The 27,920-nt window shown below is 41.0% G+C and overlaps 1 protein-coding gene across 1 annotated transcript; it reads right to left on the reverse strand.

Annotated features, from left to right (window-relative positions):
* Positions 1–1,940: 1,940 nt before the first annotated feature.
* Positions 1,941–27,920, reverse strand: LOC121448467 (vomeronasal type-2 receptor 116-like). The gene is made up of 5 exons (XM_041652514.1): positions 27,717–27,920; positions 8,248–8,411; positions 5,149–5,440; positions 4,070–4,867; positions 1,941–1,982 (listed from the first exon to the last, which is right to left on the reverse strand). The coding sequence occupies exons 1-5, from the start codon at positions 27,918–27,920 to the stop codon at positions 1,941–1,943; spliced, it is 1,500 nt and encodes a 499-aa protein (XP_041508448.1).

Consider the following 27,920-nt stretch of genomic DNA (forward strand, 5'->3'; position numbering starts at 1 on the left):
TCCTAGATATCTAGACATCACCATAGAACACAGTGACAACCAGCCAGGACCATATGTCTCCACTAGTGCCCTGTAACACTACCACTGCAGCCTTTAAATATTCCAACATAGCAGAAGCCCTTAATATAGCCTGTATGAATATGATGGGGTTTATTTTAGCTTATGTCAGAAATTGATTTTTTTCAATTTTATTTAGATAATATTCTTTCATTTATTTTACATTTATTTTTCCCCTCCTCTCTTCTGGTCTCCTCCTTCTACCTATCTACCCAACTCCCCACCTGTTTCTCCTCCATCTCCATTCAGAAGGAGTCAGGCCTCTCATGGACTTGCACTAAACAAGTTTAGGCATGACTAAACTCTTCTCCATAAGTCCAGGCAAGACAAGGTAATTCAGCATGTAGAACATATTATCAAAAGTCAGCTAAGCATCAAGAATAGGTCCTGCTCTCACTTTTAGAAATTTAATAACAGACCAAGCTACACAACTGTCACACACATGCATGCAGAGGCCAAGTTCGGACACATGCAAGCTCTGTAACTCTTGGTATGGCATCCATTAGGCTCAGTGGACTCAGGTTGGCTATCTCTGTGGGTTCCCCCATCATGACTAACCTGGTTCAGCCAATCCATCTCTTCTCCCTTTCTTCTGTAGGACTCTCAAGATCAATGCAGTGTTTGTCTGTGGACCTCTGCATCTGCTTCCATCAGTTACTGGATAGAGTGTCTCTGAGAGCAATTAGGGTAGTCTCCAGTATAATTACAGTAGATAGCCAGTTCATGCACACTCTCTAGTATTGCTAGGAGTCTTATTTGGGGTCATTTTGTGGATTCTTGAAGATCATACTCGCACCAGGGTTCTCCCAAACTCTGTAATGGTTCCTTCTATGAAGACATCTCTTTTTTTACTCTCATCCTCCAGGCTGCCTCTAACTTACCTCATACACTCGGTCCAATCAAACAACTCCCTCCACTTCCCATCCTTCCATCTGATAATTCCCAACCCCCGAGTTACCCAGGAGAAAATTTCTATTTTCCATTCCCAGTGAAATTAATGGAATCCTCTTGGGTCTACCTTGTTACCTAGACTCTTTGGCGCTGTGGATTGAAGGTTAGTTATCCTATACTTTACTCCTAATAACCACCTATGAGTGAGCATATACCATGTTTGTCTTTCTGTGTCTGGGTTACCTCACTCAGAATGATTTTTTTTCTAGTTCCCATCCATTTGTCTACAAATCTAATTCAGTAAAACACAAACAAGTTGGAAGGAAATTAAAGAAACATTCCAAGACCAATAAATGTAAATGAAGTCAATAATTAGTAAAAGGACCCAAAGTGAAAAATATCAGTAAGTTAAAACTTTAGGAACTCAAACAGGAAAAACAGAGCTAAGATTACCATCAGAATGCATAATTCTAACTCAATTTTCACAGGTATCCAAAGAAAATTATTCAGCTTCATATTGATAAACAACAAATAACAGAATAGCTGAAATAATAATGAATGATAAAAGAACTTCTGGAAGTATCAGCATTCCTGATTTCAAGTTGTACTAAAATCCTTCACTATTAAAAAATGTTATTGGTATAAACAGAGACAAATCAATCAAATGGAATTCACTTGAAATCCTACATATAAATTTATACAGCTATGGGCACCTAGTTTTGACAAGTCAGAAAAGCATACTTGAAAAAAATATGGAATCTTCAACAAAAAGTGATGGTTCAACTGGATGTCTGCATATAGAAGAAAATAAATATATCCATACTGATCCTCCTGTACAAAACTCAAGTCCAAATTTACCAAACTTTTCAATATAAAAAGAGAAACACTGAGCATGGTAGAAGAGAAAGTGGGAAAGAGCCTCAAAATCATTGGACTGGTAGAATTTCTGGAAAGAAAACAGCAATAGCGTACATAATAGGTCCAGCAACTCATCAATAGGGCTTCATCAAACTGAAAAGCTCCTCCAAGGCAAGCTAAATAACGGGAAAATATTTTTAGCAACTCAACATCTGACAGAGGGACTAATATCCAAAATATATTGAATACTCAAGAGAATATATATATATCAAAAACCAAAGATTGTAATTTTAAATGGATCCCGAACTAACTGAATATTCTCAAAAGAAAGACTCAAATTTCTCAGAAACACTTAACAAAATGGGTTTTTTGCCTTGTCTCACTGTATATTTTATCCCTGAAGAGTGGTTGTTTCTTGGAGTCCTGTACTTTTTTGAAGGGTAATAGAGATATAGTGAATTTGGGGAAAAGTATAGGGATGGAGGATGTGAGTCTTTAGTCTCAATACTCACTGGCTGTAAAATACACACATTCACTCAGACATCAATACAAGGACTTGTAGTTTATTTTAAATCTGAATGTATATTAGAGCAAAAAAAGTCTTCCCTGACACAGTAATATTCAATAGCTAGGTCTTATTAATTAAGTGGTTTAATGGAAAATTCCAAGAGATTATGTTCAGATAAGTAGTATGTATGTCAATTCTAGGCATCTTCATTAGAAGAAACAGTAAAAGTCACTAGCTAATACATACATCTTCCATTGTATCATAATAGTTTTTTTCCCCAAAACTACAGCTTTCACTTTTAATTTAGGAAATGTTAGTTCACAAAGATGTTTTCTCCTTTAACTTTTTAAGAGAATTTCTCTCTGGTCTTAACAAAATTATGTAGCACTTAGGGATAAAGATACACCCCAGTAAGCCTGCACCAGAGGCCAAGATGGAGAAGACCTCCACAGCCACCATGACCTTGCCCTTGGTGCTATGGGATGCAGGAAGAAAGTTGACCCAGACACTGCAGAACACCAGCATGCTGAATGTCAACAACTTGGCTTCATTGAATGTGTCAATGAAAGCAAGTAGATAAATGGAAATATAATAATGGTCCTAAAATTTTATTTTTTTCAGGGGAACTAGCAAACATAAGCACAGACAAACATGAAGACACCAATGGTAAGTATTAAATATTCATATGAACATACATACACAGACTCATATTCATATATAAACACATACATAATACAGGCACATACTGTTTACACATACATACACCTGAACCCAAGAAAGGATATGAATATACAGACACACAGAGACAGACTTATGTACTCACACACAGAGAAAGAGAAACAAAAAAAAACATACACAGGCCCACACACATGTTCACAAACTCATGGATGAATATGCACAAGGAGACATACAGAGATATAAAGAGCCATGCAGGGAGACACTGTCAGAGACAAATTTATCCTCAAATGCAAAGACAGACAGAAACACATACAGAGGAACAGAAACACAGACATACTTATCTACAACACATTCACCAAAAGGCGCTCATACCCAGTAACACAAATATGCATAAGTACAAGCACAACCACAAAAACAGACAAAAAAAAACACATGGACACTTGTAGACACGTGCACTGAAAAATACCCATAGGGAGAGACACACAGAAATACACCCATAGAGAAAGACATTGACACAAGACCAATTTATTCTTACTTATACAGACAGGTAGATATGCAGATAGCTAGAAACAAATATTTAACATCCAAACAGATATACCCAGATGCACAGAGAAACACACAAATATCCACCCATACACTATAAGAACCATCTACTCACACACACGTGAGTTTTCCAGAGGCCAGAGTTGGGGCAGAATCAGTTTAGAACACCTGTGCAAATAATCCCTTACACTGATCACCACATATTTGACAATTAAGGAACAAAAGCTCATCTTTTTATCATGGAGAGAATTAATGAAGAAAACTCCTATGTTTCCAGTATTACAACAGGGGTGAAGATAGTCAGGTGCTCTATAACAGAATCATGGGTTTTCATTGAGAAATTGTGTCTCCCACCCCACAACGTTTGCTTCTGAGATTTTTCCAAACCTCTAAATTTACTTCCTCAAGAGGAAAAAAATGTTCAAAAATCTTTCCAAATGGGGAAATATATCCTAACCCACTAGAATGGGACAGCTGAGAATGTAATAAAGACTGATATAGAAAACAATGAATACTATCAAATAGAAATATCACCTTCAGGCAGTTAGGCAAGTGTACTTCCTGATTGCCCATTGGCTGAAGTAGCATCTCATGGTAGACATGGGCCATAGTATACACAGCATTGTATATGTCATAGCTGTCATCACTAAAAGCCATGTCGAATGTCTGTGCAATCAGCCATTCCAGTGAGCTGTTGGATGAGCAGTTCCTCAGTGTCTTGCACATAGAAGCCGAGATCCCACAGTTAAAGTTCATCCACTCCAGCCCTGCCAGGTATTCATCTGAGTATTTGAGAGGGTTCACTGTCTGGATAAAATTTTTAAAACCAGAAATCTCAGCATGGTGGTATGCAAATGCTAGAGTCCCATGGAACAATTCAGGCAAGAAGTCACTCTTACTTGTAGTGACATCAAACTGCGAGGTGGTGACCCAGATTCTCTGTATACCTCGAGATGTCCACATTCTAAAGCTGACAGATAGAGTACTATCTGTTTCACCATAAATGATAACAACATTTGAGGATGACGTCAAGATTTGGTTATAATACACTTCAGCTCTTGACATGTACATATGCATGTTGAGCAGAATCATGTTCACAAAGGCAAAGCAGAGCATACTTTTTTCCATCTCTGTTCTCAAATATGAGAAAAAATGGATACCCTGATCATGGTCTGAGATGGTCAATCCAACCCAGTTCCAACTGAAGTGAAGTATGAGGGAGACCATGGCCAGAGGTAGAGATGTGTCCTCAAGGGCCATTTGATACAGAAAAGGAAATTGTTCACGATCACTCAGGATAGGATGGAAGGGTCCAAAGGTAAGCTGAAGGATCTAGGAAATGGAGCAGCATAATGTAGCATGCACTGCTAAGGACTTGTTAAACACACTTTTCTGCAAAGAGTTCTAAAACACCCTCCTTCTGTTACATCTTCCCTCATCTAAACTTTAAAATGTAAATACAGAAGTCCCCTAAAGTCTCTGAATAGTAACCATGTACTACACACTTTGAAATAAGTGTAGGCTGGCCTCCTCCTCATACTTTTCTTAGCACCTTAGAATGGAACCAATGGAGACAGGGTTTCTTGCAAACCCACAACCACACAAAATCTCACCTGCGGAGGAATGTTGCTGTCCATGGCTTTTGCAACTAGAGAAGATACTACCCAGCTTGGTCCTGAAATCATAACTACACATGTCTTCAAATTTATACAGTTATAATTAGGAGTAATATCATGAGAGTTGATAGAATGTTCAAGGCATCTGTGTAATTGTGGCACAATCTTACACGAACTTGGCATAGTTTCAAATTGGAAAGACATATTTGGTAAAAGATCAGGGTCCCTGATGACTTCATCCAAGGAAAACATGAAGGCCAATACAAACTGAAAGTTTTTCTTTGGTGTTCTGTAAAATGATACAGTGTTTAATAGGACAAAGACCTACAGAAAATCATGTGCAATGAATACAAGGACTATCTGTTAGTGAATGGTATTCCCAACCACCCCTAATGTTTAAAATGAATCTTCTGTGTTGTGATGTTCAGATGACATAAGACGCTAGAAGCTTGAAAAAACTTTAAAATTTCATGAGAGCTGGGCGGTGGTGGCGCACGCCTTTAATCCCAGCACTCGGGAGGCAGAGGCAGGCGGATCTCTGTGAGTTCGAGACCAGCCTGGTCTACAGAGCTAGTTCCAGGACAGGCTCCAAGCCACAGAGAAACCCTGTCTCGAAAAACCAAAAAAAAAAAAAAATCATGAGCGTGTATCTCCAATAAAGAAGATGTGCCATCGTCATCTTTCACCGAGAACCTGGTCCATCTCTGGTTTTTCAGTAAAGAAAAGGCCACAGGCTTTGACCAAAGAGTAAACATGGTCATGATTTCATTCTTAAATTATTGAACAATAAAGATGCACATGATGTGTGAACCATTGAATTTACTGTATTTTCTGTGAAATTAACTGAATTGGCTAAGGCAGTCAAAATGTCTGATGAGTGTAAAATAGTAGGGATAAATTTGGCTCTTCTACTTACAATTATTAATAATCAGTGGACAATATACTTAACATATCCCATTCTATTCATCTTCATCTTTTTCTTTTTGTTTATTGTTTCCCTTTTTCAGGGATAAAATCTTTTTTAAGATATATTTTTAAATGTATTCAAATACCAGAGATGTATTTTGTAAAGATGTATGTCTGTATGCATCTGTGTATATGGACAGTATTAATGCACATTTAGGCCATAAATAATAAATGGATTCATGGTTTTGAATGATCCTTTGTTGTAGACTAGACTCGTCTCAAAGGCATGGTTCTATACCTGCCCCAGGTTCTGAGTGAAGAAATTAAGGGCAGTTACTTCTTTCCCAATATTGTTTGCCTATTTTATGTTTACACCACTATGCCATATATTCAGTCTGGGTGTATCTGACCCACATAAATTTTCCTCTGGAAAATATCTTCCCAGATACCTTTCCAGTTACACTAACATTGGCATCCTACTGGGATTTGTATATGCCAGTATTACATGTTTGCAAAACAGAAGACCTTAGTTGTAAACTGAATGGAAAATATTCATGGAGTTTCATGTAATAAAAATGGGGAAGTAGTCAGTTGGAAGAGAATGATATCAATTTGTGTTTCTATGTATGAGAAGAATAATAATTTCTCTTTTCTCCTAACTCACTGCTTATCGTCTGTCCATTAAATATCAAACATGCATTTTCATTTTGAATAATTCAATCTGAGTTAAATACAATCACTTCACCACTTAGAAATTGTACCACCGTGTTGTTTTTATGTATGAAAATAGGTATTTATCTATATATTTTTTAAATGAAAAATTTAGAATATTATTTATTACCACACAGAAAATATAATATTGAAAATTTCAGGAACTTGCAACAGGAATCTGAGATTAGAACTTGTGAAACTCAAACACTAAGTCCTGTAAACTAAGTATTAAGAAACATCTATGATTTGAGCCACTAAAGTGGTCTAGTGGATTGAAGTTCTGTGATTGAAAACAGCTGTTAACAATTGATAAAATCAAAATATGTAGCCGGGTGGTGGTGGCGCACGCCTTTAATCCCAGCACTCGGGAGGCAGAGGCAGGTGGATCTCTGTGAGTTCGAGACCAGCCTGGTCTACAAGAGCTAGTTCCAGGGCAGGCTCCAAAACCACAGAGAAACCCAATCTCGAAAAAAAAAATCGAAATATGTATATTTCAAAAGTTGGTAAAATGGGCATAAATTAATTAATAAAAGGACTTACAAAAAACAAGAGAGGTCAGTGTGATTTGAGGGTAGAGAATAAACAACTTAGACATGGAAGGAAAAGACACATGCCTCTTATATAATGGCAGAGGTGAAGCTGGTAGGTACCTCCTCTATCCCTGTTGTATGGTAGTGACAACTATCAAATGCCACAGCTATCACTAAAGCAAGTGACAGCAGAAGTGAGCAGTCACCACTATTAGTGACAGCTTCGCTTTTCAAAGAATGCAAACCTAGCATTTACATTCTATACATTCCTTCTTTACGCTAATGTTTGAGTGAAGAAATGGACTTTGAAATTGAAGCCCAGTGGTTGTGCAGGTATATATGTGAACTATCGAGAAAAGGAACTCATAGGAAGTTCAGAGTGGACAGGTCTCCTACTTCCAATCTTAATGCACCTTTAAAAGTTTTAGTGTGACCACATGCAGAATATCTGAGAGAGTAACTGAAACTCTATGCGCAAACTCTCCACAGCTAGCAGTACCACAAATGTTAGTTGTCCTAGCAATGAACATAGGACCCACACATTGATGGAATATCCATCAGGTGAGTATGTGGCCATTACCTCTACCCACTTAAGATGACATTCATTGAAACAGAATGGGCTTTCTTTTGATGAGGCATCACCTGCTACTGTGCTGTGGAAACTGCGTAGAGGCAGGCTATATATAACGGAAAAGGTATAGAGTCCTTTTTCACACAGCACCCAGTCTGGTAATTTGGAGGGTGTCTGGGAGAAAAATAGAACATTCTCTGGAAAAATTGAAAGTAGAAAAATAATGTATAGTCTCTAAAAAAAATGTGGTGTTATTTATTTTTGTGCAGGTTGGGAGAAGGGGGCAGAAGATTCAAGGCATTGTTCAGATGTTCATCCACTAGACACCTCATGGAATATCCATGATGACATTTACATAGAAAATACAAAGGCACTTACTCTTCATGCAAAATGCCTTCCAAATACTCCACAGCATCTGTTCTATTTGTTGGACTAGTAAGGAAGGCATGATATGTTAATGAGACTCCATCGTTCTCTTCATTCTGCTTCATTCTCCAGAAGCACCTGGGATGAATGAAACTGGGCTCCTGAGGTAAAATGTTCTGGAGCAAGAAGAACAAAACCAAAGTAAGCATGTTTTTCTGCTCTAAGCCTGGGCAGTTGAATTATGAACTTCCATGCAGATCAGCACATCCAGTCGGCACCTGGTTATCATCACCTGCTTTTATTTCTGTGGCCATATGAGAAGCTACTTATGCATTCATGAATCCTTTCTTTTCGTGTGAGTGCAGTTGTTTTCTTATCCATTGAGAAAACTTTGGCACTCTCTTCCCTGAGGCTCTGCATCTGATTTCCAAAAAACATGTGATGAAATTTGGTTTATAAAAAGATACAAGGACAGTTATGCTAGTTTCATGACATCACTCACTCATTTTTGTGGAAATTATGCCCCTGGGAAGATGCCAGTTTGAGAAAATTTGTTCCCGTGGTTACAATATCAACTTGTTTATGTTAACACCTTTAGAAATGATGTCAGTGGATTTTGTTGGATGATCCACAGTGAGACATGCATCATTGGTTCAGTAGGACTCACAAAGTCAGAATTCATGGCTCTGCCCTGGGAATTGTTTCACCGAGTCCATGTCAGGGAAAAGCAATTATTTAGAGCAATTGAGCACCACACAGCACACACAGTGGGGCCTATTCTATACAAGTGACAGGTTCAAAATAGCTAACCAAAGCCTATGCTTCCAGTGTCTTGAAAACCAGTAATCAGGCCTAACCCAGAAATTTTCTGCATCCGACTGCTCCAAAACCACCCAGTTCCTCAAAGAACCACAGTTCATTTCCATGTTGAATGCTGATTTTCAAGTATTCAAAAGACTCAGAAAGAAAACCAGACCTGTGTACCTCCTTACTAATACCACACAAGACCTGTCACTCCTCCTCCCAGCCAATCATTTTTTTTAGGTTCATTTTTTTTTGCTTTTTCTTTTTTTTTTTATTGAGAAAAGGAAAAAAAAAGTACCTGCCTCCTCCCAGCCTCCCATTTCCCTCCCCCTCCTCCCACCCTTCTCCCCCTCCCCCAAACTCCTCTCCCCCTCCCTCTCTAGTCCAAAGAGCAATCAGGGATCCCTGCCCTGTGGAAAGTCCAAGGTCTGCCCCCCTCCGTCCATGTCTAGGAAGGTGAACAACCAAACTGGCTAGGCTCCCACAAAGCCAGAACATGAAGTAGGGTCAAAACCCCGTGCCATTGTCCTTGGCTTCTCATCAGCCCTCATTGTTCGCCATGTTCAGAGAGTCCGGTTTTATCCCATGCTTTTTCAGTCACAGTCCAGCTGGCCTTGGTGAGCTCCCAATAGATCCGCCCCATTGTCTCAGTGGGTGGGTGCACCCCTAGTGGTCCTGACTTCCTTGCTCATGTTCTCCCTCCTTCTGCTCCTCATTGGGACCTTGGGAGCTCAGTCCAGTGCTACAGTGTGGGTCTCTGTCTCTATCTCAATCCATCACCAGATGAAGGTTCTATGGTGATATGCAAGATATTCATCAGTATTGCTATAGGATAGGGTCATTTCAGGTTCCCTATCCTCAGCTGCCCCAGGGACTACTGGGGACATCACCATGGGCTCCTGGGAGCCACTCTAGAGTCAAGTCTCTTGCCAACCCTAAGGTGGCTCCCTTAACTAAGAATTGTGCTTCCGTGCTCCCCGTCCAACCTTCATTTATCCCAATCCTCCTGTTTCCCCCACGTTCCCACCTCCTTCCCTTCTCACTTTTCTCTCCCCATTTCCCCTTACCCCAATCCCACCCCACCCCCACAATCCCAATTTTCTCCCTGGCAATTTTGTCTACTTCCCATAGCCAAGAGGATAACTATATGTTTTTCCTTGGGTTCACCTTCTTATTTAGCTTCTTTAGGTTCACCAATTGTAGTCTCCGTGACCCTTGTTTATGGCTAGAAACCAATTATGAGTGAGTACATCCCATGTTCATCTTTTTGGGTCTGGGATACCTCACTCAGGATAGTGTTTTCTATTTCCATCCATTTGCATGCAAAATTCGAGAAGTCATTGTTTTTTACCGCAGCGTAGTACTCTAATGTGTAGATATTCCATACTTTCTTCATCCATTCTTCCATTGAAGGGCATCTAGGTTGTTTCCAGGTTCTGGCTATTACAAATAATACTGCTATGAACATAGTTGAACAAATGCTTTTGTCATATGATAGGGCATCTCTTCGGTATATTCCCAAGAGTGGTATTGCTGTGTCCAGGGGTAGGTTGATCCCAAATTTCCTGAGAAACCGAAACACTGATTTCCACAGTGGTTGCACAAGATTGCATTCCCACCAGCAATGGATGAGGGTACCCCTTCCTCCACAGCCTGTCCAGCAAAGGCTATCCTTGGTGTTTTTGACTTTAGCCATTCTGATAGGTGTAAGATGATATCTCAAAGTTGTTTTGATTTGCATTTCCCTGATCGCTAAGGAGGTTGAGCATGACCTTAAGTGTCTTTTGGCCTTTTGAACTTCTGTTGAGAATTCTCTGTTCAGTTCAGTGCCCCATTTTTTAATTGGGTTAATTAGCATTTTAATGTCTAGTTTTTTGAGTTCTCTATATATTTTGGAGATCAGACCTTTGTCTGTTGCGTGGTTGGTGAAGATCTTCTCCCAGTCAGTAGGTTGCCTTTGTGTCTTAGTGACAGTGTCCTTTGCTTTACAGAAGCTTCTCAGTTTTAGTAGGTCCCATTTATTCAATGTTGCCCTTAATGTCTGTGCTGCTGGGGTTACACATAGGAAGCGATCTCCTGTGCCCATCTGTTGTAGGGTACTTCCCACTTTCTCTTCTATCCTTCTCAGTGTGTTCGGGCTGATATTGAGGTCTTTAATCCATTTGGACTTGAGTTTTGTGCATGGTGATAGATATAGATCTATTTTCATTCTTCTACAGATTGACATCCAGTTGTGCCAGCACCATTTGTTGAAGATGCTTTCTTTCTTCCATTGTATACTTTTAGCTCCTTTATCAAAAATGAGGTATTCATAGGTTTGTGGGTTAAAATCCGGGTTTTCTATACAATTCCATTGGTCGACTTCTCTGTTTTTATGCCAGTACCACACTGTTTTCATCACTGTAGCTCTGTAAGAGAGTTTGAAGTCAGGGATGGTAATGCCTCCAGAAGATCCTTTTCTGTATAGGATTGTTTTGGCTATCCTGGGTTTTTTGTTTTTCCATATAAAGTTGATTATTGTCCTCTCCAGATCTGTGAAGAATTTTGATGGGATCTTGATGGGGATTGCATTGAATCTATAAATTGCCTTAGGTAGAATTGCCATTTTTACTATGTTGATCCTCCCAATCCAAGAGCAAGGGGGGTCCTTCCATTTTCTGGTATCCTCTTCAGTTTCTTTCTTCAATGCCTTATAGTTCTTGTCAAATAGATCTTTCACCTCCTTGGTTCAATTTACCCCAAGATATTTTATGTTGTTTGTGGCTATCGCGAAAGGTGAAGCTTCTCTGATTTCCCTCTCTGCTTCCATATCCTTTGTGTATAAGAGGGCGACTGATTTTTTGGAGTTGATCTTGTATCCTGCCACATTACTAAAGCTGTTTATCAGCTGTAAAAGTTCTTTGGTGGAGTTTTGGGGGTCGCTTATGTACACTATCATATCATCTGCAAATAACGAAAATTTCACTTCTTCCTATCCAATTCGAATCCCCTTGATCCCCTTATGTTGTCTTATTGCTATTGCTAGAACTTCAAGCACTATATTGAAGAGGTATGGCGAGAGTGGACAGCCTTGTCGTGTTCCTGAGTTTAGCGGGATGGCTTTGAGTTTCTCTCCGTTTAATTTGATGTTAGCTGTCGGCTTGCTGTATATAGCTTTTATTATATTTAGGTATGACCCTTGTATCCCTAATCGCTCAAATACTTTTATCATAAAGGGATGTTGAATTTTGTCAAATGCTTTTTCAGCATCTAATGAAATGATCATATGGTTTTTTTCTTTCAGTTTATTTATATGATGGATTACATTGATAGATTTTCGTATGTTGAACCAGCCCTGCATCTCTGGGATGAAACCTACTTGATCATAATGGATAATTTTCCTAATGTGTTCTTGGATTCGGTTTGCCAGTATTTTGTTGAGGATTTTTGCGTCGATGTTCATGAGTGAGATTGGCCTGTAATTCTCTTTCCTGGTTGAGTCTTTGTGTGGTTTTGGTATCAGAGTAACTGTAGCTTCATAAAAGGAATTAGGTAATGACCCTTCTGTTTCTATATTGTGGAATACATTAAGGAGTATAGGTATTAGCTCTTCTTGGAAGTTCTGGTAGAATTCTGCATTGAAACCATCTGTTCCTGGGCTTTTTTTGGTATGGAGGTTTTTGATAACCTCTTCTAATTCTTCGCGACTAACAGGTCTATTTAGATTGTTCACCTGGTCCTGGTTTAACTTTGGTATATGGTATTTATCTAAAAAAGTGTCCATTTCCTTTACATTTTCCAGTTTTGTGTTATACAGGCTTTTATAGTAAGATCTAATGATTCTCTGAATTTCCTCTGTGGTTATGTCCCCCTTTTCATTTCTGATCTTATTAATTTGCGTATTCTCTCTCTGCCATTTGATTCGTTTGGATAGGGGTTTGTCAATCTTGTTGATTTTCTCTAGGAACCATCTTTTTGTTTCATTGATTCTTTGGATTGTTTTCTGTGTTTCTATTTTGTTGATTTCAGCCCTCAGTTTGATTATTTCCAGTCTTCTACTCCTCCTAGGTGAGTCTGCTTCTTTTTTTGCAAGAGCTTTCAGGTGGGCTGTTAAATCTCCAATATGTGCTTTCTCTGTTTTCTTTAAGTGGGCACTTAGTGCGATGAACTTTCCTCTTAGCACTGCTTTCATAGTGTCCCATAAGTTCGAGTATGTTGTTTCTTTATTTTCATTGAATTCAAGGAAGACTTTAATTTCTTTCTTTATTTTTTCTTTGATCCAGGTGTGGTTCAGTAGTTGACTGTTCAGTTTCCATGAGTTTGTAGGCTTTCTGGGGGTAGCATTGTTGTTGAATTCTAACTTTAATCCATGGTGATCTGATAAGACACAGGTGGTTACTAATATTTTTTTGTAACTGTGTAAGTTAGCTTTGTTACCGAGCATGTGATCAATTTTCGAGAAGGTTCCATGAGCTGCAGAGAAGAAGGTATATTCTTTCCTCTTTGGGTGGAATAATCTATAGATGTCTGTTAAGTCCATTTGCTTAATTACCTCCATTAATTCTCTAATTTCTCTGTTAGGTTTCTGTCTGATTGACCTGTCCATTGGTGAGAGAGGAATGTTGAAGTCTCCTACTATTAGTGTGTGCGGTTTGATGGCTGCCTTGAGTTTTCGTAATGTTTCTTTTACATACGTGGGTGCTTTTATATTAGGGGCATAGATATTCAGGATTGAGACTTCATCCTGATGAATTGTTCCTGTTATGAGTATCAAATGTCCCTCTCCATCTCTTCTGATTGATTTAAGTTTGAAGTCAACTTTGTTAGAAATTAGTATGGCCACACCTGCATGTTTCTTAGGTCCATTTGCTTGATCAGCCTTTTCCCAGCCCTTTACTCTGAGTAGGTGCCTGTCTTTGTGGTTGAGGTGTGTTTCTTGTAGACAGCAGAATGTTGGATCCTGTTTTCGTATCCAGTCTCTTAGCCTGTGCCTTTTTCTAGGTGACTTGAGCCCATTGACATTAAGTGATATTAATGACCAGTGGTTGTTAACTCCAGTCACTTTTTTAGTAATAGGGTTTGTGTGTTTCCCTTCTTTGAGTTGTGCTGGTGAAGGGTCTCTAGATGTCTGAGTTATTGTGGTCATTGTTGGAATCCTTGCTTAGTGATTTTCCTTTTATTATTTTCTGTAAGGCTGGATTTGTGGCTACGTATTGTTTAAATTTGTTTTTATCCTGGAAAATATTGTTTTCTCCATTTCTGACGAATGAAAGCTTGGCTGGGTATAGTAGTCTGGGCTTGCATCCATGGTCTCTTAGTTTTTGCAGTACATCTATCCAGGACCCTCTGGCTTTCATGGTTTCCATAGAGAAGTCAGGTATATGTCTGATAGGTTTACCTTTATAAGTAACTTGGCCTTTTTCCTTTGTGGCTCTTAATATTCTTTCTTTATTCTGTATATTTTGTGTTTTGATTATTATATGGTGAGGGAATTTTTTTTGATTCAGCCTATTTGGTGTTTTGTATGCTTCTTGAACCTTCATAGGTACATCTTTCTTTAGGTTGGGAAAGTTTTCTTCTATAATTTTATTAAGTATATTTTCTCGACCGTTGAGCTGCACTTCTTCTCCTTCTTCTACTCCAATTATTCTTAGGTTTGGTCTTTTTATTGTGTCCCATATTTCCTGAATGTTTTGTGATGAGAGTTTGTTCGACTTGCTGTTTTCTTTGATCAGTGCGTTTATTTTCTCTATGTTATCTTCAGAATCTGAGATTCTTTCTTCTATCTCTTGTATTCTGCTGGTTATGCTTGTTTCTGTAGTCTCTATTCATTTATCTTGATTTTCCATGTCAGCCAGCCCTCTGTTTGTGTTTTCTTCTTTGCCTCCATTTCAGTTTTCAAGTCTTGAACTGTTTCCATTATCTGCTTGATTGTTTTTCCTTGGTTTCCTAGAGTATCATTCACTGATTTACTCAATTCCTCAAACTTTCTGTTACACTTCTCATCCATTTCTATAAGGGCGTTTTTTTTTATATGCTGTTTAAGGGCCTCTATCACTTTCATAAAGTCAGTTTTTTTCTACTTTTTCTTGATTAAGGTGTTCATGTCCTCCTGTTGTGAGGTCACTGGGTTCAGGTGGTTTCATGTTGTTTTTCAGATTGTTGGGTGAATTCTTGCATTGGCGCCTGCCCATCTCTTCATCTGAATACTCCCCTATGGATCTTCTTTCACAGGATCAGTTCTTCTTGCCCACTGAGGTACCTTCCCAGTGATTTCACTCCCCAGTGATGGTTCTCCTGGTGTCCACATCGGATCTCCGTGCTGCTTGGGTAGCTCATAAACAAAGGGCCCACCCTGCTTGCTGCAGGCAGGCTATGGAGACAAAGGAACTACTGCCCTCCCTTTGGCCCTCCCGATTTGGGTTCGGTCCCAGCGCCCAAGCAGGCTGAGCTGGGAGGTGCTATGCTGCCAAAGAGGGAAGGGAGGGAGGGAGACAGGGGGTAGGGGGTTCTGGATGTAAGCTGGGTGGGATAGGAAGAGAGAGGAGGTATCGGGCAGTATAGCCCCTGTAGGATGACCAGGAAGTCCAGCAATTCATTTTTAATGAGAAGCCGAGTACTAGATTTCTAAACATGATCTCCCTCCCTGGTCCTCCATTCAAGCAGATCAATACTCTGTTTTGACCCATTTTTCCGGTTTATCTCTGATTCCCTACATTGCTTTACTCATTTTATAAGCCCATAGAGCCTATAAAGAAGTCTTGTTTATTATCTTTGAAGCAAAGAGAAACTGGGAAGTGATGTTGTGTTTATAGGTAAATTCTTCTTATACCATTTTCCTAGTGTTCTACTTAGATTGCAATTTAGAACCTGCAATTTCAGTGTGGGAGTGTTCTGCCGAGTGCAGGTTAGCAAGGCTCTTTTAGTGGAAATGGACTACAGAGAAAGTAAGACAAACCTAGGGCAAGTGTTTTGCTGTGTGTGGGTGAGTGATGATATGACTTATTTAGTATTTGAGATGAGGCAAACAGGACTAGTGTTTTAACAAGATCTCATTGTATATTTCAAAATAAACATCGGCCGGGTAGTGGTGGCATATGCCTTTAATCCCTGCGCTTGGGAGGCAGAGGCAGGCAGATCTCTGTGAGTTTGAGGCCAGCCTGGTCTACAAGAACTAGTCCCATGACAGGCTTCAAAGTTACAGAGAAACCCTGTCTCAAAAAAATCATAAACGAATGAATGAATGAATAAATGAATGAATGAATAAATAAATAAATAAATAAATAAATAAATGTAGACGTGACAACTTTAAGATCTGGGCTGTCCATCTGGGAGGCTGGTCACTAACCCGTAGAAAAAAAAACTATGTTTTTCAGATACACTCAGTATGAATAAATTGAATGTTGAACCTTATAGAAGAGAAAGTGGGAAGTACACTTGAACACACTGGCACAGGGAACCACTTCCTAAATATAACCCCAGCAGCACAGACACCAAGATAAACAATTAATAAATGGGACCTCCTGAAACTGAAAAGCTTCTGTGAAGCAAAGGACACAGTCAACAAACAAAACGACAGCCTACAGAATGGGAAAAGATCTTCACTAACCCCACATAAGATAGAGGTCTGATCTCCAAAATATAAAAAGAACTCAAGAAATTGGATACCAAAAGATCACATAATCCAATAAAAAAATGGAATACAAACTAAAAAGAGAACTCTCAAAAGAGGAATCTAAAATGGCTAACAGGCAATTAAGGAAATTTTCAGCATCCTTAGTCATCAGAGAAACGCAAATCAAAACAACTCTGAGATTCCAACTTATATCTGAAAGAACGGCCAAGACCAAAAACACTGATGACAACTAATGTTGGAGAGGTTGGGGGGCGGGGGGAGGGAACACTTCTGCATTGCTGGTAGGAATGCAAGCTGGTACAACCCCTTTGAATGTCAGTGTGGTGATTTCTCAGAAAATTAGGAAAGAACCTTTCTCAAGACCCAGTAATACCACCTTTGGGTATATATCCAAAAAATGCTCAATCGTGCCGCAAGGACATGTGCTCAACTATGTTCATAGCAGCTTTGTGTGTCATAGTCAAAACCTGGAAACAACCTGAGTGCCTTTCTATCGAAGAATGGATAAGAAAAATGTGGTACATTTACACAATGGAGTACTACACAGCAGAAAAAAATAATGACAACTTGAATTTTGCAGGAAAATGGGTAGAGGTAGAAAACATTATTTTGAGGGAGTCTTAAAGCCAAGCAGTGGTAACACACCTTTTTAATCCCAGTAGCATCACAAGTTGCCATAGAAACCAGCAGTGCATGACTTTAATCCCAGTCCTAGAGAGGATTATAAAATGGAAGGAGACAGCTCTCAAAGCCTCATTCAGAGATTCCTGGAGGCAAGATCACCATTTTCAGATTGAGGTTTAGGTAAGAGACAGAGACTGGCTGCTTTGCTATTCAAATCTTCAGATTGAACCCCAATTTCTCTCTGAGTTTTTACTAATCCTGCTTCATTTCGCACACAATGGTTTGTACGCGAGTTTATGAAAAATTTGTTTGCCTGAGTCTTTTTGGCCACCATCCCAGGGAGGCTTGGGACTGGAATTCTAGCTCCAGGAATTTGAGCCCAAACCTACCCACCTGGGTTCAGGAGAAGCATTTGTGATCCCAGCTCCCATCCTCCTTGGTTTAGCTTCCTCTCCTGCTGTGCTTATCCTTGCTGCAACCCTGACTGGCACCCACATGAGGAAACCATCAATAACAGAAAGCTGGTAAACCAGAAGATGTAATCGAGTGAGGGGGCATCTTCCAGCCCCAGGAAGAGGCAGAACCTAAAGCGCTGGCCACATGGTCAAGTGCAGCTTTTTCGTAACTTTTTTTTTTCAGGTAGGCTGGGTTTACTTTTTTTTTTTTGGGGGGGGGGCTTCCCGACTAAGCCTTACCAGCAATAAATTCCCATCAGTTTTTTTTAAAGGATATCAATGATATCCTGGCTTCGAATTCACAGAGATCTGCCTGTCTATGCCTCCCTAGTGCTGGGATTAAAGGCCTGTGCCACCATCCTTGGCTTCCTTCCAGCTCTTTTGATATTCTCTGTCACCTACCACTTAAATGGTGTTAATGAGCAGTACACGGGCTTCTTGGTAGTGGCTTGGACTTTGAAACTCCAGACTTATAACAAAAATATGGCTACTTGCTAGTGTCTTTACCATGAAACTAGACTATTTTTTTTATTGAGAAAAGGAAGAAAAAAAAACAAGTTTCCACCTCCTCCCAGCCTCCCATTTCCCTCCCCCTCCTCCCACCCTTCTACCCCTTCTCCCATCCTTCTCCCTCTCCTCCCACTCCTCTCCCCCTCCCTCTCCAAACTAGACTATTAATAGGTAGCCAAGGAATGGAGCAGAACCAGCTGCCAAAGCCACAGCACTAATCCTAGCCATGCTGTTTAGCAGATTAGAGACTCTGTGGTCAGAATAAGATAAAGATACAGAAAAGACAGATTCATGTGGGGTGAAAAGGCTATAAATGGTTTACAATGGGTTCAAAAACATATGTAGGCTTGCGAGAGAAAAAGGATGAAGTCCTTAAAATAAAAGAGATGGGTGTGATGGCACATGCATTTAATTCTAGCACTGGAAGCAAGGTAGGGAGAACTGAGTTCAAGGACAGCCAACGAAACACAGAAAACCTATCTCAAAAAGCCAAAATCAGTGCTAGAAGACATTTGAGTATAAGTCTCCTGGATTATTCAAACCTAGATATTTGAAAAAGGCCTTGAGTTCAAAATTTTTAATTCAAAGGATATTTTACTTTGGAGAAGTTTTGCTTTTGGTTCCACATAAAGTGAGAGGCTGTGGGTTCATTCAGTGTTAAAAAAAAATAAGGATTGTTCAAGAGAGTCCTCCTGAAATATCTCATAGGGACAGATGGCCCAGGTGATACAACGTTTTAGAGCACCTCTGTTGCTGTTTCCTCTGAGTTCCACCTCCGCAGTAGTTTCAAGACTGCTGCTGAGATGATCCAGCCTCACCGAATAATCCGATCAAGACTTGACCACAATCCTAAATTTTCTTTGTGTCCCCATAAGATTATCAGCTCCTCCAATCAGCAGGAAGCAGCCTAGAAAACTATGCCCCCATTCCCCAAAATGGATTATTGATGGGGAGAGTTTTCTGTTTTGTGTTGATTTCATTGGTTAAATAAAGAATCTGCCTTGGCCCCTTAATAGTACAGAAAATTAGGTAGGCAGAGTAAACAGAAAAGAATACTGGGAGAAAAAAGCCAAGTCAGGCAGTCGCTATGATTCTCCCACTCCAGAAAGACGCAGGTTAACATCTTTCCTGGTAAGCCAGCTCATGGTGCTACACAGAATATTAGAAATGGGTTAATCTAGATGTGAGAGCTAGCCAGTAAGTGGCTAGAGCTAACAGGCCAAGCAGTGTTTAAAAGAATACAGTTTCCGTGTAAATATTTCAGGTAAAGATAGCCGGGTGGCAGGAAGCAGCCCTACTACAGATTATGGTCTATCTTTGTTTAGTGTGTTGGTTACAAGTTATGGATAATGGTCAGGAAAACAACTAAACAAAGGAAAGTTGATTCAATGTTTTTGTGAGACAAGGTTTCTCTACATAGCTTTGTAGGCTGTCCTGGCAGTAGCTCTGTAGACCAAGCTGGCCTTGATCTGAGAGATCTGCCTGCCTCTGCCTCCTGAATGTTGGATTAAAAGTATGCGCCACCCCTCAACCTCCCAGTGACAATGCTGATCTTTTTCTCAATTAAAGATAGGTATTCTTCTTTGGGGTGTGGGATATAGAGTTATTAGTGGGTGATATGAGGAAAGGGGAAGGGAGAGAGAGAAAAGGCGAGCGAGGCGGTAACCAATTCTCTGAAGAGAGACTGGGAGAGAGAGAGAGAGAGAGAGAGAGAGAGAGAGAGAGAGAGAGAGAGAGCGCTAAACCATGTATTCTTGAGCATGCCTTAAATCCCAGCACTAGGGACACAGAGGAAGGCTGATACTTGTGAGTTTGAGATCAGCCTGGGCTACAGAGCGAGTTCCAATCCAGGAGGTGTTGGAATGCTATTTCACCCCAGCATGTAGCAGACACAGGGAGGTGGATCTCTAAGTTTGAGGCCACCCTGGTCTACAGAGATTTCCAGGACAGCCAGGGTTCACAGTGAGTTCTAAACAGCCAGGGTATTTGCATCTGTTGATCATGGAACCTATAATGTCCTCGAATTTGCAGAAAGCAGCCTGCTTCCATTCAGTGTCCAGCTGACATTTAATTAGAAATCCTACCCCCTTCAGTCTTACTAGTTTCAGAAGAACTCAGGAAGCCATTCTGGTGCTCTAGAAGTAAACAGTTGTGGCAGTGTTTTAGGGAGTTTCCTTCCTCCAGAATGTGAATAATCGTTTCCATCTCTAGTCGTCTCCTTTTGAGTTTTGTTTTTCTCTTTTCCTGTGGTCCTCCTCTTTCTTTGTGGAGACTGCAAACCACAGAGAGGTGAATTGTTGCTTTATATCCAGCAGAAGGTGATGAGAATTGGTCAACGGAGATCTCAACAATGCCTCAGCACTGACTTCCCTGACAGCTCCCTGTGTGTGCAGTAGGACTTCCTAGTTTACAATCATTAATGGTCTCTTTCTTTGCCTGCTTCCCCAGGATCATTATTCCTGAAACCAGTCACAATGAGAGATCAAGCCCCACCAACACTTCAGCAGCTAGCATTCGAGACCCTACTGAAGAAGGAGACCTTGACCATTTCTGCTCTGGTGGGCTTGCCCTGGTTGCTGTCACCAGCAACATTTGAGATGGCCTTCAGGAAAAAATCAGACCAACATCCTGCGGGCCATGGTGCCTGCCTGGCCATTCACATGCCTTCCTGTAGGAGTCCTGATGAAGACCCCACACCTGGAGACTTTGAAAACTCTGCTTGATGGACTAGATGTGCTGATTACAGAGGAGCCTTGCCCCCGGTAAGCAAGATCCAGCTCGGTTGGAGGAGGCTCAGTGTGTGCAAGGAAAAACATGTGGCGCCAAGGACTATTTGGTCAAAGAGGATTGAGAATTCTAATAGCATCTGCTTAGAGGATTTTAGAGGCTTTGGCCTGGTCTCAGCCTCTTGGCAAATAATGGTAAATGTGGAGAACACAAAAGAGAACAGCCACTGAAGAATCCCTCAAGAGGATTTGTCACTCAAAGTTTTATGTGAAATGAGGCTGGGAGTAAGGGGAATTGGAAGGACGTGGGACAGGGCTGAGGATGCCTCCCTGAGCATGAAGCCCTGGCCTTGATTCTATGCATAGGAAAAAGCAAACTTTTGGAATGGAGAGCTTAAGTGTGATGTGGATGAGAAGACTGAAATATGTATGTTATTTGCTGAGATTGCTCCCTGGATTTGACAAATATGGACCCTGGTTTCTGGAGCAAAAGGACTGGAACCTATAAGGGAACTGTTCTTGTCAGGTCATGAGACAGAAGAGGCCAGTTGCGATGTGTCCTTACTCGGGAGTAAAGAAATAATTAAACGTGGTAACTGACCCAAAAATAATGAACATTGAGTGCCATGAATAGCACATACTTGTGGCGATGGGCCCAGCAGAGAAAAAGTTCTGTTCATTTATGCTGTCGAAAGCTTGAGATTTTGACATCAGAATACTTTCCCACTGCCATAGACTTCTTAAAAGTCTGTAGATCCCCACTGTGTATGGGAGCCGAAGTTAAGATATATATGGATAGAAGGCCTGGGTCCTTTTGGACCGTACCTGAGACAGGTGAGAAACATTCACACACTCAGTTTGGAGCACATGAAGGTTTCAAGCATCAGTGAATCTGAAGAGCTGGAAGAGGAGTGCATGAACAAATTGGTATCACAATTACACAAATTCCACTGTCTCCAGCATCTCTATATCAAATATTCTCCTGCTCTAGTTGGCAGCCTGGCTGATTGTCTCAGGTAAGGAAGGATAAAGAGAGCTTCTCCAGACAAATAACCCACCTTTGGCTTATAGGTTAGGAGGTCCTTGAACGTCAAGGCTATTAAGTGGAGTGAGGGAAGGGGGAGGAAAATGCGAGGCGGAAATTTTTAATAATAATAAAAAAAGAGAAGAATCGATGTTTGATAAAATATTAAAATATTGGGAATAAAAGAAAAAAATAAAGACCTATAGCCAGGCAAGGGGGGACAAGAAGTTAATTCCAGCACTGGAGAGTTAGAGGCAGGTCTAACTCTCTGAGTTCAAGGCCAGCCTTGCTTCAGAACTAAGCTGTTCAAGTAAAAAGAAATCTCAGACAGGTGTGGCATCTCTCACACCTTCACACAAGGGAGGGTGAGGCAGGACTATTGTTGAGAGTTGAAAGGCACCTTGGGCAAACTAATGAGTGCCAGCTAACCATTGGTTCATGGTAAAATCCCATCTCAAAAAATTCAAATGCTAGATCCATAGATGTAAAGTTAACAATGCAGTATTTCTGTACTGGATCAATGGATGGATTATTTATTTATTTGTTAATGTTTTTCAATGAACAGATTCTCAGCTGGGCAGTGGTCCCACGTGCCTTTAATCCCAGCATTTGGAAGGCAGAGGCAGGCAGATCTTTGTGAGTTTGAAGCCAGCATGGTCTACAAGAGCTGGTTCCATAGAAACATTGTCTCAGAAAAAAAAAAGGAAGGAAGGAAGGAAGGACGGAAGGAAGGAAGGAAGGACGGAAGGATCTCTTTGTAGCCCTGACTATGCCAGAACTCACTCTGTGAGCCAGGCTGGCCTTGAATTTAGAGGTCTGCCTGCTTCTGCCATCTAAGGGTTGGGATAAAAGGCCCGTACCACTTCTGGCTGACTTCAGTGAATAAATTAATCAGTTATTATCTAAGTTTTTCCTGGGTTTAGATATGATTGTACAGCAACTAAATCCCTAATGGAGCAAGATTGGACTCAGTTGAGGAATCAGATTACAGGCTTAGTCTGGGAGGGCGTGACTACAGAGGGGCGGGTTCAGTGGGAAGGGTTATAAAGAACAGAGCCGCCAGAGAAGCCCTCTGAGTCTCAGGTCCTGGAGCTACAACGTTTCCCTGCCTTGACTTGGAGGCCTCTCACCAGTGTCCGACTCAGGTAAATCCATCAGCTCTCTAATCTCCTGCAGCCTCGTCTAGCCTTGTCTGCGCTTCAAATACTGTGTGTGGTCTTTTAGTTTCCAGGGAATTCTGATACTTTTGGGGATTTTTTTGTTTTTGTTTTTGTTTTTTTTTTGGTTTTTCTAAACAGGGTTTCTCCGTAGCTTTGGTGCCCGTCCCGGAACTAGCTCTTGTAGACCAGGCTGGCCTCGAGCTCCCAGAGATCCGCCCCATTTCTGCCTCCCGAGTGCTGGGATTAAAGACCTGTGCCACCACCGCCTGGCTTTTGTTCTGTTTTTAAGGTCAGTTCTCACATAGATTCTTTTACCTCAGAGATCTTTGGACTGGATAACCTGAATATGTCAGTATGTTCTTATTTATATATGATAATTAATTGGGTGATTTGTGATTTCTCTGTTGGTTCAGAAAGAGACTACTAAAAGATAAAATAAAATTAAAAAAGAGAGACTACCAAGACTGTCAGGGTGACCTTGAATTCAGGGTTGTTCAGGCTGAAAGAGAAAGGGGAGGCACTCACCCCTTGCTTGTGCTCCCCTTTTTGTCAATGTAAGCCAGGCATGCCTTAAATCCCAGCACGAGGAAGGTAGAGGAAGGGTGATCTCTTAGTTGGAGTTGACTCAGTGAGTTCCCTTCCAGGACCTGTCGGCATGTTGACCCCAGCACTTAGCAGCCAAAGCAGGTTGAGGTGGAGACTAACCTGGTCTCCAGAGGAATCTCGTGAAAGCCATGGTTCCCAGTGAGTTCCACAATGGCAGGCAGGGTTACTACCTTGTATCTAACTAGAAAATGAAACAAAGTTATTTGCACCTGCGGATTGCTGCATGGACTCCTCTTTCTGGAGCCTATGCTGCCCTCAAACTTGAGGAAAGCAGCCTGCTTCCATCTACTCAGTTGACATTTAATTAATAACTCTGCCCCCCCCTACAGTCTTAGTAGTATCAGAAGAACTCAGGAAGCTGTTCTGGTGCTCTTAAACAGTAAACAGCTGTGGAATTGTTCTAGTGACTTTCCTTCCTTCAGCATGTAAATGATCATTTTCATCTCTAGTCTTCTGGGAATCGGGAAAGTTAAACAGCCACATTGGTCCGTCTTACAGCCAAGCAGTGATAACACAGCCCTTTAATCCCAGTAGCATCACTAGTTGCCATAAAAGGCAGGAGGTGCATGCCTTAAAGACCAGTGGTACTGGCTTTTTTTTTTTTCCTAGGGCTTGCTTTTAATCCCAGCCCTAGAAAGGATTATAAAACGGAAGGCAACAGCTCTCCCAATCTCATTCAGAGATTCCTGGAGGCAGGATCACCATTTTCAGATTGAGGTCCAGGTAAGAACCAGTGGCGACTGCTTTTCTATTTGGATCTTCAGGTTGAATCCCAATTTCTCTGAGGTCTTACTAATCATGTATCATTTGGCACCCACTTTTTGGTACATGAATTTCCAAAAAAAAAAAACGGAAAGGCCATTTGCCTGTGGCTTTTTAGCCACCAACCCTTGCCAAAGTTGGGATTGGAATTCCAGCTCTAGGAATTGGAACCCAAACCTAGCCACCACCTGGGTTCAGAGAACTCCCAGCTCCTGTCTTCCTTGGCTTAGCTGCTTCTCCTGCTGTGCCTGTCCTTGCTGCCACCCTGTCTCGCACCCACATGAGAAAACCAGCAATAACAAAAAGCTGGTAAACTGGAAGATGTAATTGAACAAGGGGGGCATCTTCCAGCCCCAGGAAGCAGCAGAAGCTAGAAGCTTTGGCCACCTTGTTCTGTAATGAAGAACAAAGTCAGGTGCAGCTGTTTGGTAACTTGTCTTTTTTCCAGGTAGGCTTGGTTTTTAAAGAGATGCTTCCTAGCAGCAAAAAACTCCAGCTCTTTTTTTTTTTTTCTATTTTTCTTTTTTGTGACAGGGTTTTTCTGTCCTAAAACTCACTCTGTAGACCAGGCTGGCTTTGAACTCACAGAAATTTACCTGACGCTGCCTCCGGAGTGCTGGGATTAAAGACATGTCACTGTTATGCCCAAATCCACAAAGTCCCCAAAAGGCAACAAGACCAAGACCCATACGTAAAAGCAAAAGAGCCTTTATTTTATACAAGTGTACAAACCCGGTCTCTCCACATGTCCAATGATTTGGAATAAACGGAAAGCCCCCAGCTCAGTTAGAATGGGGTTTTTATAGTAGTAAAGTTGTGGGTGAGGGGTTTCTGAGGTTCAGGACCTTTAATTGGCTGATATTTATCTAGGGATTTCCTGGTGAGTGTGTGCTGGCAGGTGATCCTATCTACGGTGGTTGGAATGTTAGACATTTCCTTTGGATAGTCTGTTTTTGGGTGGTGCTCAGGTAATCTCAGTTTGTGGTTCTTCCTGCAACCAGGTATTTCTTCAGGGTTAACTGCTGAGACTCAGGACTCTATTAAATTTATGGATGGCTAAGCCCTACCTTTGCAGGTGATAATGGTTGGAAGTAAAGAACATCCTTTGGGTGATCTGTTCATATTTAGCCTATCATGGCTGGCTCCTACATTTCCCCTTTCACAAGCACCAATGACAGGACCCAATCTTGGTTCCTGCTTGCCCCTGGTTTTAAGGAGATGTGGAATTATTTAAATTAATAAATCCATTAATTGACAACTCTGGACCTACTTTTTTAGAATATCAACAGGCGCTAGAGGTCTTGTCTCCCATTCTGGGAGGTCTCCCTTGTCTTAGCCTTTTAACCTATTATGTGCAGAGATGACATGTTCCTTTCCACAACTACTTCAAGCTGACATTGCGGCGTTGTTATCCAGACCCAAGCAGGTTGAAAGGCTAGCCAAAGCTGGGGGAAATTTAGACAATGTGGCACTCATCAGACTCCGAAGAAGAGGCAGGGAGTGTTTATATCAGCTGGACTGGTCCACACCAGCTTTTAGGAAGTCCAGGACTCGCCACCATTCAGAGCAGGTTGTTGTCAGAAACTGATGCTTAGATGTGTCTGCCAGCCAAGTGGAAGCCTATTGAGATAAGTTTAAAGTAGAAACAGAAATTAAATTTAGAAAAAGCAGATATCAGGTGCTTGAATTAAAGGCATATGCCACCAAGCCTGGCTTCTTCCCAGCTCTTTTAAGAGTCTCTGTCACCTAACACTGAAATGGCATTAATGAGCCATAGGCATCATGATTCTTTGTGGTAGAATGGACTTTGAAACTCCACAGAGTTATAACAAAAACATGGCTATCACTAGTGCATTCACAATAAGCTAAATTATTATTAGGAAGCCATGGAATGGGGCAGAACCAGCTGCCAAAGTGGCAACTTTAATCCTAGCCATGCTGTTTAGCAGATTAAAGGCTCATGTGGTCAGAATAAGATAGAAATACAGTAAAGACAGATTGAGATGGGAGAAAAAGGCTTTTAATGACTTACAATGTTTTCTAAAATGTAAGGAAAAGGATAAAGTCTTTTAAATCAAAAGTGAGTGGTTGGGCATAATGGCACACACCTTTAATCCCAGCACTTGGGAGGCAGAGGCAGGCAGATCTAAGTGTAAGGCCAGCCTAGTCTAGAGTGAGAGCCACAATAGCCACGGAAACACAGAAAATCTATCTTAACAATCCAAAAATTGAAAATAAAAATATAAGAAAGTAAAAACCACGTAGAGATGGAAAATACACTGAGAATCTGGATAATGTTTGTTACTGTTTTGTCTTTGAATTGTTTCACTGCTGAGAATGGGGGAACAGCTGCTAACAGATGTTTGAGTAGAAGCCTGCTGGATTAATTCAACCGATATATTTTAGAAAAAAGACTTGACTTCAAAGTTTTAATTCAAAGGATATGTTACTTCGGAGAAGTTTTGCTTTTGTTTCCACATGAAGTGAGAGGCTGTGGGTTCATTCAGGGTTTAAAAAAAATAAGGATTGTTCAAGACAGACCCCCTGAAATATCTCATAGGGACAGATGGCCCAGATGATCCAACGCTTCAGAGTATCTGTTTCAGTTTCCTCTTAGTTCTACATCCAGAAGGGTTTCAAGACTGCTGTTGAGAAGATTCAGCCTCATAGAATACTCAGGACTTGACCATAATCCTAAATTTTCTTTGAGTTCCAATAAGATTATCATCACCTCCAATCAGAAGGAAGCAGCCTAGAAAACTATGTGAGGGACTCGGGAAACAGAGATGATCGACTTTTTAGGAGAGTTTAGGATCAGTTTTCAGGCCAGGTACATGTTGTACACCCATGGTACCAGCCCAGCCTCATACCAGCCTTTGCTTCCTGTCTTGAGGTGTGTTCTCATGATGCTGTCCAGACTGGTCAGGACCTGGTGGCCTCTGCTGCCACCATAGTCTTGCCGTCCTCTTCCCAATTACCTGAGACCACACTTAGACACCCCACACCTGAATATGACCATCCAAAGACACAAAACATTGGAATCATCTTTGAGATGGCTCCGCAGGTGAAGTCACTGTCTGTGTCTTTGTCGTGACTTCACCTCAAGGTGTCTCCTGATGCTTATGGAGTGCCATGAGATGTTTAAATGCAAGTACAGACAAGAATAATAAAAAAAAAACCAAAATTCATATTTACTTTTTTAAAATCTGGATTTAGGAGCTGAAGATATGGCTCAGTGGCTATGAGAACTTTTTCCAGAGGATCCAGATTCACTTCCCAGTAATCAACCTTCTCCATCACTAGTCCAGAGTATCCAATGCCTTCTTCTGGGGTCCATGGGTACTCTATGGTTGCTTCTGGTGCTCCATGGGTCCCCCGCATTTTTTTCTTGGCTCCCAT

Source organism: Microtus oregoni, unplaced genomic scaffold (genome assembly GCF_018167655.1).
Source record: "Microtus oregoni isolate MIOR12 unplaced genomic scaffold, Mior012 000005F_ref0000423, whole genome shotgun sequence".
Taxonomy (NCBI): domain Eukaryota; kingdom Metazoa; phylum Chordata; class Mammalia; order Rodentia; family Cricetidae; genus Microtus; species Microtus oregoni.

Bases quoted from the DNA above. Each gene is read 5' to 3' on its own strand.
- LOC121448467 (XM_041652514.1), bottom strand. From the start codon at position 27,920: ATGGGAGCCAAGAAAAAAATGCGGGGGACCCATGGAGCACCAGAAGCA. The intron at 8,412-27,716 runs GTAAATATGAAT...TTCTTGCTCCAG, and splicing joins TAAATCCAGATTTTAAAAAA to AACATTTTACCTCAGGAGCC. The intron at 1,983-4,069 runs GTGATATTTCTA...CCCGTTATTTAG, and splicing joins ACTTGCCTAACTGCCTGAAG to CTTGCCTTGGAGGAGCTTTT.